This window comes from Schistocerca gregaria, chromosome 1 (assembly GCF_023897955.1).
Source record: "Schistocerca gregaria isolate iqSchGreg1 chromosome 1, iqSchGreg1.2, whole genome shotgun sequence".
Lineage (NCBI taxonomy): Eukaryota > Metazoa > Arthropoda > Insecta > Orthoptera > Acrididae > Schistocerca > Schistocerca gregaria.
The window spans coordinates 354,282,039-354,296,512 of NC_064920.1; the positions used below are offsets into that span (position 1 = coordinate 354,282,039).

Below are 14,474 nucleotides of genomic sequence, written 5' to 3' on the forward strand. Positions count from 1 at the left end.
ATTTGAATGTGGTTTGCCCACTTGTTAATCGAACACTGTGACCACTTAACGACAATGCTGTTGCTCATTTTCTGAGCTCAGTGTTGCACTTGTTATGTTGGACGATTGACTGTTTCTATTTTGTTTTTCTTTTTCGCTGTTCAGTGCATCTTCTTCTTGTTTTCATCCTTGATCTATATTCAATTTTTGATGGGCCGTCCACTGGGCTCTCTTACCACTAAATCTGAGGTGAGTGTGATGGTGCATTTCCCTTATAAGTAACAGTATTGTGTGCTATAGCAGTAAGCAGCCAGTGTGAGTTTAGTGTTGATTCACATGTGCAGTGATTGTTTATATTATTTTTAAAAATGAACAAAGAGGTTATACTCAGTCCTCCTAGAAACTTGATTGTGTGTCCAGCCAGCATGAAGCACGGGGTCTGAAGCTAGTGGTGTAGTGGCTAGTATTGCTGCCTCTGGATCAAAAGGGGTCCCAGGTTCAATTTCCGACCAGGTTGGAGATTTTCTCTGCCTGGGGACTGGGTGTTTGTGTTGCCCTCATCATTTCATCATCATTCATGACAGTGGCTAGATTGGGCTGTGAAAAAAAATTAGACTGTATAAAATTGGGACTTTGTATGGGTGCTGATGACCGCACAGTTGAGTACCCCACAAACCAAACATTATCATCATGATGTACAGGCATAAATGTATCTGTGTGTGTGTGTGTGTGTGTGTTTTTGTATGTGTTTGTGATTGTTTTCTAGCTAGACAAAGGAATTATTCCCAGAGCCAGGTAGTTTTCTTTCTCTTTTGCATGTGCCTATCAATGACTCAACGCTTCTGCTATTCACCGAGTGGTCTCCTTTACTCCTAAATTATTTAAATCCTGCCAGAAATTTTCTGCATACTTTTACTACCTAGTGAAAAAAAAAAATAGTTATGCAGGCAACCTTTCTACTAATAAAATTAAAATACATTATCTTTCCTCAATTTTTCTCATATTATACAAAAGTACATATTGTATAACAGCAATTTCCATCTGCTTCAACCCATTTAAGGAGAAAAAGAACTTAAATGGCTATAGGAAATGCTTATTTGTTCATCCGCATATGTTCTGTAGATAAAATTATGATGGAGGACCCTCATATTGTCTGGAACAATTAAAAATATACATTCTCACACAGATGAATTCATGTATTTATGGCAATCTTTAATTAAGAATATATTGTTGTCTGATTTATCAAAAGCATTTGCCACTTTTATTTACACATAAGCAGGCTAAAAATCGAGGTCCACCCAATCAGCAGAAAATATACTACTTTCAGAAATTCAACTACTCTTGTAATACCACAATTCAGCAGCTTTAATCTACTACTATGTACTTATCAATTATGTGACAGTACTAACTCATATTGAAAAACAGTTAATATACATTGTGTGATGCAGGCTTGTTAACAATGTTTATTGTTTTATATAGTTCTAAAATATTGCCTTTTTTCAAAAGCTTCCTTTTATAATAAGAGTAAATCTTAGTTTTCATTGTCAGTTACTGTGCTAGATGTACAGGTTAGCTTTATTATACAATATGAGAAAAAATTATTTGCAGCTGCTGACAGACCCACTCCTCCTATTCTGTGATGAGCCAACAACAGGATTAGACAGTTATAGTGCTGGAGTTGTGGTGGAAAAACTACGGCAGTTTGCTGAGATGGGCAAAGCTGTCATTTGTACAATACACCAGCCTGCATCTGGGCTCTTTGATTTATTTAATGAAGTCCTTTTGCTGGCTGGTGGCCGTGTCGCTTTCCATGGTGATGTCGGTGAGGCAGCAAAGCATTTTAAAAGGTGACTTTTATTTAATCTCACAATGATATAAGACTTGTAATTGTAATACAATAAAAATAAATAGCTGTAATGTAGACACCGGTACGTGCCTCTTCAGTGCTGTGTGTTCAATAATTTTTCTTCAGATCAAACAATAGTCATTAATTTAAAGTGGGGTGCATGGAAGAATACATCCACACATGAGAAGGTGAAAATTGACTTACCTGTTTATCTTGATGATGACTTCATCATCTTCTTTAGAGGCATGATAAAACCTGCTGGTCATCTTTTAGAAGGAGAAACTTAATTGGTGAAAATATTGTGGAAGTTCGGTAATTCTCAGTATACTGAATGAAATAAAGTATGTGAGCTTTGAAACATTTGTATAGTGCAACATTTCACATATTGTGATGACACAATTTATACAAACACAACCAATACATCTGCTTTCTGTAGTGTCACAAACGACTCAATTTCCTTTTACAACCCATCCCCACCAAGTCCACCACAACAAAGAGGAACAAAGATTCTATTTGAAACAAAGAATTAACATCTTTGCCAGAGAAAATTGCTGATACATATTCAGCAAAATTAACAAATATGAACTTATATAATTTTATGTTAAGTAATACAACATGGTGAAAATACATAGAACACACATAAATCTTTAAGAATGAAATAATTAACTTTTATAATTGTGTAATTATATGAATTTATTTTTACATATCAAAACTATCAATACCCACTGGTATCAGAAGATTTCAAATTTATCATTGAGCTGGTTACATTACGTTACACATAATGTTTTATTTGGGTAGGACAGGTGGTCAGTTGTGGCCTTGCTGAAGAAAGCACATTGGCATTTGCCTGAAATGATGAGGAAAACCATGGGAAACCTAAATGAGGATAGGTGAACATAGTAAACAACATCCTCTTGAATATGAGGTCAATGTCTTAACAACTGCACTTTTTCATTCAGTTTGTCCCTTTTGCAAAATGTTCCTCTGATCATACACAATTTGCATCAGATAACTCATAATACATATAAAACAATGTTTGCACAGCCCCACAGCACACAGGTGACTCCGGGGGTCTCCATGCACCCCCCCCCCCCCCTTCCTCCTTCCACTCTCATACCCCAGGGAGTAAGATATTGTGCTCAGAATGACATTACTATCATTCATTGGTGGCACATTTACTTGTGACAGCATTACACTGTGACCATGTATTGTAATGTGACAGGGTGTTGTAGTCATCCCCTTTCATTATTAACTCCTACTGTGAGTCTTCTAAATGATCTTTAATTGTTTAGTATACATTACTTATGAAGTATGTTTTGGCTGAAACTTCTGGAAGATTAAAACTGTGTGCCAGACCAAGGCTTGAACTCAGGATTTTTGTCTTTTGCAGGCAAGCGCTCTACCATCTGAGCTACCCAAGCATAACTTGTGACTTCTTCTCACGGCTTTAATTCTGCCAGTACCTCACCTTCTCTGATTTGGTTGTTTCTTTTCCTTTTTTCATTGTTGCATTACAGTGATACCTTTTATGAAAGTGCTTATAATTGTTTTAAGTTTAAAAGATTCGTACACTTCAGATAGTATATGATGTAAGGTCTGATTTTAATTATTTCCTGTTTACAGTTTAGGTCTCGTGTGTCCAACTACATTTAACAAGGCAGAATTTTACGTCTCTCAGTTGGCAATAGTTCCTGGCAAAGAAGCTGAATGTTCAAGAAAAATAGAATGGCTTTGTGATGAATTTGAAAAATCTCCCTACAGCAAGTATATAGCAGATCAAATAGCTTCTAGCTATCAAAACCAGAAATATTTGTTACCGAATCAAGAATTATTTGAAAACAAAACTATCTCATACACAAATGGTGGTCTTAAATTTTATCATGAGGTTTGTTTTATATCGCTTGCCATTTACAAAGTGTGTTTCTAAGTGAATACTCATAAAAATAATTTATTAGAAGAATAATAGGCCTAATTATATTTAAGGGTCTTTATTTTTAGAGAACTATTGTTTAAATAAACAGTAGCAACATGAGAGATGCATTAATTGCACAATATTCTTTTTCCAGCAAGACCATGAATTTGGCAACTACATGTCACTGTAAGTATGAACAGATTGTTAAAAACTGCAGAATACTCACTTTTCACTTGTATCCTAACTTGGAATCTTTTACTCCTTTACAGGCGTAAGCCACACCATTTAACACAAGTTTATTGGTTGACAAGAAGAACATTTATTGACCTGATCCGCCATTCGACTGATGTTTCCATAAGAATAGGCTTATACATGGTGATTATCTTTTCTTACATTTAATGTGTGATGTAATGACAACAGTATTTCTAAAAATAATGATGCTCTATAGCAACCTTGTCTTTGTGCAAAATATTAATATATCCTTTCAATATACATTCACAAACCAATTTGAATATGCAGGTAACATCAACTTCTATTGTCTTTTTCACAATGGTGACTATAATCAGAAACTATTACATGTCACAAAAAGTTCTTTATAAGCTGCAAAATAGTCACAAATGGAGACAGTCATTTAGGAAGTACAGTATCTCTTTCTTTAATTAAAGTTGATGAACAGAGGAAATTGTCATTAGACTACCAATTTCAGTTCATAGTGACTATCTTCAGATCTGTATAAAACATTCAAAGCCTTACATTGTCTTAATACAATAAAGCCAATGTGGCATCATCAAGAGAGATTAACAAAATTAGCTCAGCATCATCGAACAGAACTAATAATGCAGTGCACACTAGGTCACAGTGCCAGCACAACACAGTGCAATACATCTCAAGACTTCTCATACTGGGATAGAATCTCATACATGCCAAATTTTCAAGTTCAAAATTGTCTCTGACCATGCATAAGATTCCTCAATTTTGGCAGTGGATGTAAAATACACTTGATCTCATAAGAGTAAGATTGTGAATCCTTTTGATTCTTGAAGACACACCTCCAAAATAAGAAGAAAATGCCATTTCAGGCAGTGCCTTTACACCTTGATTTACATCCCTAGAGTGAACTCACTTTGACTGAAGAGTGCTTGCTACATACCTCTTTTTCAGAATAACAAATGTGTTTTAACACTGTACTTAGATGTTGCATATCATCTCTATGTATCAGAGAATGTAAGACAGTGCTGAATTGTTCAGGGTCATGACAGCGTTTAGCCTGCAGATATAACTAGATGTGAGTAGGTTTGTGGTAGATATTATGTCTCAGGATTCCATTGGACTTTATTCTAACTGTAACATCTAGAAATGGTTAGTAGCCATCCTTTTCCACTTCCATTGTGAACTGAACATTCAAGTGGAGTGAGTTTAGTAGCTGGAGAAACATAGGTAGTGTTTATGCTCCATCAGCCCACAGTCTATCATCAACATACTGCCAATGGAGGAAGATATGAGAGGTGCTGATTGTAGTGCTTTCTCCCCAAAACCCTCCATAAAATATATGGACACCATGAGAGACATCGTGGTGATATCATCCAGGTATTCAAACTACTGGATATTAAATAAGGAATACTTTAATTAAAGAAATGCCACAATGTCTTCCTCAGACTTGCCCTATTAATTTCCAAAAATCATATGGAGGCACTTTTGTAAATATGTACACAGTACCAAAGCTAACCAGAAGATCTGGTGGTTGTAGCCTAACCACCTTCAAGTGACTCAATAAATCCTCTGTATCCTAAATAATAGTCATATTTACCTGTGGGAGGTTCCAATTGACAAATAATACATAGGCAGTCTAATGTTAACTACAGGGGGGTAAAAGAGCACCCTTCTGTGTGGATGTGGTCTTTGTCGTTTCTGTGGGAGAGATATGTAGGGGGCTAAAGAATGTGTTTGTAGATTCTTAACTTAATACTGATTCTTGAAACTTTTGCAGGAAAATTGTTATCTACCCTCCAAGGGTCTGCTAATTCAAGATTTTCTGCATTTCAGTGATGCTCTCCCATCAGCCAAAACAAACTTGTACCAATTTATGCTGCCCCTCTTCAAATACACTGAGTATTCCCTCTTAGTCCTATTTAGTATGCATCCTGAACACTCAAGAAATATTCTAAGATGTGGCACACAGGTATTTTGTAGGCAGTCTCCTATATAGTATGACAGTATGTTCCTAGTGTCCTGCCAATTCATTGAAGTCTGCTGCCTGCTTTATCTACAGCCAAACCTAGTTGGTCTTCCAATTTATATCCCCACAGATTGTTGCACTCACATAATTGTAATAGTTGAGTGATTGCAGTTGTTACAAAATGATGTTGTAGGCATAAGATACTACAAGTCTGCATTCTGTGAAGTGCATAATTTCACATTTGTGAACATTTAAGGCAAGCTGTTAGTCTTTGCACCACTTTGAAATCTGGTTAAGATCTGATTTAATATTTGTACAGCCTTTTTTTTCAACAATACTTCCTTATGGAGAACTACATCATATGTAGAAATGTTTTACTTACCATTAATATTGTCTGATAGGTCACTAACATGTAACATGTATAGCAAGGTCCCCACTAAATTTCCTTGGAGCACATCTGAAGTTACTTCTTCTTCTATCAGTGACTCTCTATCCAAGATAACATGTGATATCCTTCCATCCTCAGTCTACTCACAAATTTGGTTTGATATTATATATGATAATACTTTTGTCAATAAACATTTTTCAAGCTACTTTACAAGCAAAGCAGCAATATTAGATTATGCCTTTTGGCTACTTTGTAAATGTAGGAAAAGGATGAAAAATAACTGCATAGTTTCACAAGTAGATTTTTACAAAATTAAGATGAAACATATGTGAAGAAACTGAAGACAAACAAATGACCTTTTGTTACAGACCCATCTCTCTCCTTTCTGTGTTCTCAAACATTCTGAGAAGGTATGCTGCAACTGAATATTGAACCACTCAGTTTGGCTTCCATAAAGGATACTGTGCAGAGAAAGCACAATTTAACCTCACAAACATAGTTCCAGCAGAACTAAACAAGAAAAAATATCTTACTGAGAATTTTTTGACCTCATAAGTGTGTTTGATGATGTAGATAATAAATTGTACTAGGTAGACTAAAACAACGAGGCCTGAAAGGCAGTTCCCTTATGTTGACGGAATCATAAATAAACAACTGGAAGCTTTAAATATGGTCTCCCTGCAAGGTCTGGTACTCAGCTCCCTCCTGTAGTTAACATACTTGATCTCTCAGAAAATTGTCTTACGCAGTTCCAGACAAATGAGTAGGTCATACACATGCCAGAAGTAGAGATTTAATTAACACACAGTACTGAAACCCTGCATGAAAATTCCTAGGCTTCCAGATGGATGACTATCTGAGGTAGATGTATTATGAAAAGGATAGTTGCTACTCACCATATAGTGGAGATGCTGTGTTGCAGATAGTCACAAAAAGAAGGCTATCAGAAAGTGAGCTTTCAGCCAACAAGATCTTTATCAAAAATGGACAAAGCACACACACACACACACACACACACACACACACACACAACACACACACACACACACACACACACACACGTGTACACGGGCAAACACAACTCACAAACACATGACCACAGTCTCTCAATTGTTTGAATTTAACTGAGAAGGCTCCAGAACATGGCTGAATTAATCAGAAAGCTCCTGTCTGTCAACATACAACTTAATTTCTAACACATCTCTGAAATCTCTCTATTCTTTTGGGATTTATGAAGTATGACTTGTAATCTATCAACATAATGATATGTAGTCTACATTGTCTCTTCGGTAGCATGTCAGTCTGGGATATTGAAGATCAAAATCTTATTCAGTATTTGATGCTGTTTGCTAAAAAGAAAATATATCCAACACCACAATTTAGGTTGCATTTTTTACCCGTTTATTAGTGTCAAAGGCATATTGTTAGAATGATGACCAGTTTTCTCATCTTTGTGAAATTATTAGTACTCACAATCAGGTCAGCAATCACAAACCACCTAGAGTCCAGGTCAGTATTATTGACATAAATTCTAAAGTCATTGAAGCACAAGTTATTACAACATTGTCCAATAGTCAGTGGCAATTATAAGTCACTAAGAAAATTAAGAGTGGCACAGAACATAGCTCATTTTTACACTAATTATCACAGTTTGCCTACTGTCTTGTAATAATCCAGCAGATGCAATTACACTGCAGTAGTTCACTTAGTTCAGTCATTCATGAAAGTCGCAACACTCAAAAACAGCTTGTTCAAGTCACAGAAACAGTGTAAGCCACCTACCAACCACAACACATTTCAGTCAAAATATTCATCAAGTTGAGTTACAGAAATCACTTTAGTTTTTAAACATTGCCATAATGGTGTTATTGTAGCTACTGACAGACAAAGCGTGCTTGACATAGGTGTTACATGCTTGTTTGGTCAACTGAGACCGCACATACATTGAGTGACATCCAACTACTGTAACTAAGGACATAGATGTTACATGCTTGTCTGCTCAACTGAGACTGTGCACATACTGTAGACTTTGAGTGACATCCAACTACTGTAACTAAGGACTGGCATATGAACAAAGAATACGAAGAAAGTCCACAACCATTTGAAAAATAGCTAGGTTAAATTATTCTTCTTAGAATGGACTATAATTATTGATAAAATTTTGGTTTATGAAAAATGTAGAAATCTAGGAATTTCGAAAAGTTTATGGAATCACTTTATACATCCACATTGGGAATACCCAAGTATGGTTGGCATTTTTAGAATTATTCTACCTAAAGATAAATTATGCATATTGATAATTAGTGGCTTAATTAATTAGTGAAAGATGTCACCTGATTAAAAAAGAAAGAAAAGAAAGAAAGAAAGAAAGAAAGAAAGAAATAGAGCAACAAAGTACAATCTCACAGTTCGGAATCTAATGAGCTTTGAGGAAAAATTTTAGTAGATAATATAATGACTTCAGGAATTGAATATTAATAATTTTGTAAAGTAATTCTTTTCATGGAAATGCGTATAGGTTAAATATTGAACTACCAGTCTTTATAACTAGTAGTGCCATGCTCCCTAGAAATATGTATTAGCTCACAATGTTTTTCTTATTATGTCTTGTACTAGAATTGAAGAATTAGGTGTAATTTCTAACTAATTTCCAAATAAAATTATGTGCAGCAATAGAAGAATCATATCAAAATTTCACGTTGAATAATGAATCTATATGAGGAAAGTTTTCAGAAATGAGCAAAGGGGGAAAAATTAGTTATTCACAGGAGTTGAAGTCATAAAAGATGGTACAGTTCCAGATTGCCATTTCAGAACTGGATGAATGAGTCAACAAATGAATAACATTTTCAGAATTAAAAGAGAAAAGAACATAACATCAGAATTTGGCATTATAAGTGTGACTCACACGTAACTTCTACCGTGGTTTAGATGTCTGTCTAAAGTGGAAACAAGAGCACAGTCACCGAGCGAGGTGGCACAGTGGTTAGACACTGGACTCGCATTCGGAGGATGACGGTTCAATCCCGTGTCCTGCCATCCTGATTTAGGTTTTCCGTGATTTCCCTAAATCACTCCAGGCAAATGCCAGGATGGTTCCTCTGAAAGGGCACGGCCGACTTCCTTCCCCATCCTTACCTAATCCTATGAGACCGATGATCACGCTGTCTGGTCTCCTTCCCCAAACAACCAACCAACCAAGAGCACAGTCCTCAGTATCAATGATGTAAAAGAGTGACAAAAGTGATTATGAAAAGGGATTTACATAATGCGAAAATAGATTGTTGTAACAGATATGTTCTTGAAGATATTGTAATAATTTATTCAGCAATTTCTGAATGATGTTGCCATCTGTTAGATATTAGTTGGCAGTGTTGCAGACAGTGCACTTGAATTTGAGGGAACTGTGTTCAAATTCTAACGTGTATATTCTACAATGTTCAAAAATCTTTTACCTTTGCTTGTCTGGCTAAAGTAACACTTCAGTCCCAGTCATGATGTTATATCGAAATTGTTTGAAAATATTTGAACACACTGTTCACAAACATGTTATAGTTATATGTCTTTTTTTTACAGATGATTGCTCTGCTGCTTGCTTTGCCATATGTGGGCATTAAACTTGATCAAAGAGGAATCCAGAATGTTCAAGGTCTAATGTACTTGATCATTACAGAAACTATATTCACTTTTTCGTATGGTGTTTTTCATACATTTCCAAGTGAAATACCAATTTTGCTCCGTGAAATAAGCAGTGGATTGTACAAACCAGGACCATATTATATATCAAAAATGCTTATACTGGTAATCATTTTAGTTTGTTTTGAATTCCTAACTGACTCACACATGTAATGTAATGTAATCCTTGTAAAGTAATTAGCTTGCTAATAACAAACCTCTGATTTTTGCACTATAAATTAACAATTCATGTTGTACACTTTAAGAAGCTTTTAAACTTTCTCTCTCTCCGTGTGTGTGTGTGTGTGTGTGTGTGTGTGTGTGTGTGTGTGTGTGTGTGTGTGTGTGTGTGTGTGTGTGTGTGTGTGTGCGTGTGCGTGTGTGTGTGTACTGGGGGGACATGCATATGCCTGTATGTGTACGTGCATGCAAGTATATATGTGAATACTGAAAGGAAACTAAATGTTTAGTTGATTTGTCTGTGAAGTATAATGAATTCATGTTTGTACATTAATTTCCAGCTTCCACGTACAATAATAGAGCCATTTATGTACACAACACTTATATTTTGGATTGTTGGATTACAAGGAGGGCTGAGAGGATTTCTTTTATTCTGTGTACCAGTTATTCTGAGTGCCATATCAGCAACAGCTCTTGGTAGGTGTGATTACTACATAGTAATGATATATAGTACATTTAGAGATTTTTAACTAATGTATATTTTTACAGGATGTGTGATGTCAGCAGCATTTGAATCTGTTTCTACAGCATCACTTGTCTCAGTTCCTATAGATTTTTTGACTCTAACGTTCTCAGGAATTTATCTTCATCTTGGGTAAGTGAAGTAATTTCTCTTTGAAGTGTTGATGTCAGTTCAGCAACTCTTGCTGTCATGTAATTTGAAAATGTGTTATTTAAGGTAATTAGACATGAGGAAGAAGAATATATTTCATCAACTAACATTATGTTCTATAATTATTTTTGCAGTGTTTTTGGCAGTTTATGGAAAACAGTTTGGATACAAGGAAACAAAAATAAATGGGTGCACTTATACAGGCAGATTTTTCCCCTGTGCACAAACTCTAGGCATTCATTGATGAGAGGATAAAAAAAAATAACAATCTAATGAACTTATGTCCAGAAATTCATGGTTCCCATGCTAGAGACCATTTATACAGTCCTACATTGTAACAGAGATTGCTGTCTAATATGTACTGAACCACACAGCCACCGTTACAGTTCTGTACTGTGCCACAAGTAAGTACAGGGGGGAATTCTTGTAAATTTCATGCAGCTATGGGTGGGACGTAGTGGTTAAAGAACCAGTTGGCACATCGGATGGCAGGTGCGTGTGATGTTGATATTTTGCAAACAATTCTGCGAAGCAGGTTTATGAGACCACTTGCGGGCTAGAAGACATGGCACAGCAGGCACTGTATAAAAATGTGCAGTAATCAGGGTAGCACAGGGCACCAACATGCTATAAAGAACCCATTTGTTGCAGTTACAACCTGTGTGTAGGGGCCAAAGTGGGTTGAGGAAAGCTGACATTGTAATTAGCAAAGAGCATTCCACTTGTGCCCTCCAGAGGAACTATGTCACAGGCATAGGGAAAAGGCGAATAAATAAGTGAGTTTGGAGGCACAAAGAAAGCAGTTGTGTTGTCATATTGTCTGTGTCCAGAAATTGAGAGAATGACAATTGTGTAAGTTGCAGGCCAACCATGATGACCTTTTGGTGATGGATATTGGTGGCCATTTGGCCTGCTTAAGCTACCTTCAACATCTGCTGCACAGATGTGTCATTGCTGTGGGAAGCCTTGTTGCTCTTTGTAGCTATACCAAGGGCTGCTACCCTCCACTCTTTGGATGGCATTGTCCAGTGGACTGCAAGCTTCTGTCTGCAAGGGTGGGTACAGGGCACAAACTAGTGGCCTCTTGGTGCAGAGCCATCTACAGGCACTGAACGATGTGGCCTGGGCAGATGGACAGAGCTGCTAAGCATCACTATAATGCAGCAGTCAACCACTTCCCTTCAGTGCTGTACATGGGGTCCTCGAGTCACTCTTGAGGGAGCAGTCAGCCATGTTCTGGGCCATGGGCACAGTCAACACATGCAGCCATGGCGCAAGTAGGATTGCTATGTCCGCAAGGCTGGAAGGCTGGGTATTGATGCTGCAGATTAAGCATTTCATGTTGGCACTGACCCATGCATGGTGCATGATGTGATTGCCGAGTTCAGTGCAGGGCCAGCTCTGTATCTTTAGTGTAATGAAGTTCAGTGAGACACTTGCATGTGTTTCTCTGCACATTTCGGCAGATATGGAGGGAAGACTGTTCCCAAATGATGGTCGCTAATTATGCCAGCCCACATGTTCCAACTGCACTGATGCTAATGATTTGATTTCACCACACCATGGGGGTTCAGTATACTATCTGAGGATTGAGTTGATTTGGTGGAAGAGACCAAACAGAGGTGTCATCGGTCTCATCGCATTAGGGAAGGATGGGGAGGAAGCCGGTCATGCCCTGTCGAAGGAATCATCCCAGCATTTGCCTGAAGCTATTTAGGGAAGTCACGGAAAACCTAAATCAGGATGGCCAGATGCGGGATTGAACCGTCATCCTCCTGAATGTGAGTCCAATGTGCTAACCACTGCACCACCTCACTCTGTACTATCCGACCGATGACTGTTATGGGAGTTGAAGATATTACTCCACAAAAAGGTGGCCTCATCTTTGAACAGGATGGATGACAAATATCCCAAAATTTTGGTTTCCTGGAGAAGAAACAAGTGACAGAACTGTTCCCAATGTGGAAAGTCTGTCACTAGTAAGCTCTGCAGATGCTGTAAGTAATAAGGGTAGTAACAATTGTCTTGGAGAATGTTCCACACGGTCGTCTGGATTACCCTGTACTGGTGGGCCAACTGCCTGGTACTGACACAGCAGTCACCTTCCACAATGTTAATCACATTTTTGTCCAAGTCTGGTGTCTGGACTTTTTGGGTACATCCTTCATGATTTTGTGCTTTCTGAAATGGTCATGTCTCAGACAAATGGTAAAACTTTGTTGGAAACATTGAATGCTGTGGTTGTTGTCTGCAGAGACAGATCTCCTGATACAACCTTGTTGCCCACCGCCCGTTGCCATTTGCCTTTCCATAAGTAAACACCATGTCGACTAGCTCTCGATTCAAATACAGAACCATTGTGTACAATGCTGTATCACATTCACTACAAGGCAAGACGGTAAGAGAAGTGAATCGGATACTTCATTACCAATTACTATATCAGGAGAGGGTGCTAGGGCATGAGGTGTGAGGGACAGTACCACCCTCTAAGAGGAAACCATGGATACAGTAACTATGGGCTGCGTGGTACAGCGCATATTAACCCGCAGTCTCTGTAACAATGTATGATTGAACAAATGGTCTCTAGCATGGAAACCATGCATTTCTGGACCTTTTGTGTTACACATCCTCTCATCAATCAATCTCTGGAGTTTGTAAACGGTAGAAAAAATCACCTTGTTTATCTGCTTTTTTCTTTTTTTTTTCTCCTTTCGGGTGCTGGTGGTGATGTGTTACAATTTGTTGCATATTTCTGTTTGGTTCAAAAAATTATAGTTAGTAGACTATGTTTCTTGATTACAGTAATCTGCCAGCACACTTATCGTGGATCCGTTATACATCGAATTTTTACTATGGTACTGAGGCAGTATCTATTCTACAGTGGGAAAAAATCCATCACATTCGTAAGTATATTCACATGTGATTCTAATCCAAGTTATTTGTCATATAAGTTGAAGGAGAACATTTTAATACAATTATTAATACTCAATTTTTTCTTGTTCTATAGCTTGCTATGAAGATCCAAAACTGCCCTGCATATCTACAGGATACGGTGTGCTAGAAAAGTATGGTTATGGACCAAATAATTTTGATTTGGACTTACTGGGATTGTTTCTCATCTACACTCTTTCTCATGTAATTGGTTTTATTGCAATTTGTATTCGTAGTAGGAAAGAACCTGTTTATTAACACACAACTGAAAAGAATAACCATATGTTCATTTTGTATAGTAAAATATTATTTAAATATTTTTTGAAGAACTTTGTGTGTGTTCTTTAATCCTCTCAAACAAAGACCTCCAAATCAATACACTCTGTGTATATCACAACCTGATTTTCGTTTTAAAAATATTATTACTGTTTTTATTGTCGGGTAATAAATGGAACTTTGTCTCCAAACCCCTCATAGAATATAGACCTGGGTTGATTGGATGCATGCATGCTCAATGATAAAGATAGTTGTACAATAGGTACAACTACAGTATATCAGAGAGGTATCAGTAGAGAACACAGACTATAAAAAGGTGTGACAGCAGGAAGAACATGGTTTATGGTCAATTGAGTACAAGGTTAAAGGTAGTAAGGAAATTTCTGGCTGAATATAAATAATTCAGGAGAGAAGAAGACCACTCACCAACAGCACAGT

The 14,474-nt window shown here is 37.1% G+C and overlaps 1 protein-coding gene across 1 annotated transcript in view; it reads left to right on the forward strand.

Annotated features, from left to right (window-relative positions):
• Positions 1-14,089, forward strand: part of LOC126345529 (protein scarlet-like) — a 315,909-nt gene extending 301,820 nt beyond the window's left edge. The window contains exons 8-16 of the mRNA XM_050002109.1: positions 1,588-1,826; positions 3,449-3,710; positions 3,892-3,923; positions 4,007-4,112; positions 9,878-10,102; positions 10,498-10,633; positions 10,706-10,811; positions 13,632-13,732; positions 13,837-14,089. Coding sequence (XP_049858066.1) covers positions 1,588-1,826; positions 3,449-3,710; positions 3,892-3,923; positions 4,007-4,112; positions 9,878-10,102; positions 10,498-10,633; positions 10,706-10,811; positions 13,632-13,732; positions 13,837-14,018 — 1,389 coding nt within the window. The 3' untranslated portion in view covers positions 14,019-14,089. The remainder of the gene's footprint in view (positions 1-1,587; positions 1,827-3,448; positions 3,711-3,891; positions 3,924-4,006; positions 4,113-9,877; positions 10,103-10,497; positions 10,634-10,705; positions 10,812-13,631; positions 13,733-13,836) is intronic.
• The last annotated feature ends 385 nt before the right edge of the window (positions 14,090-14,474 follow it).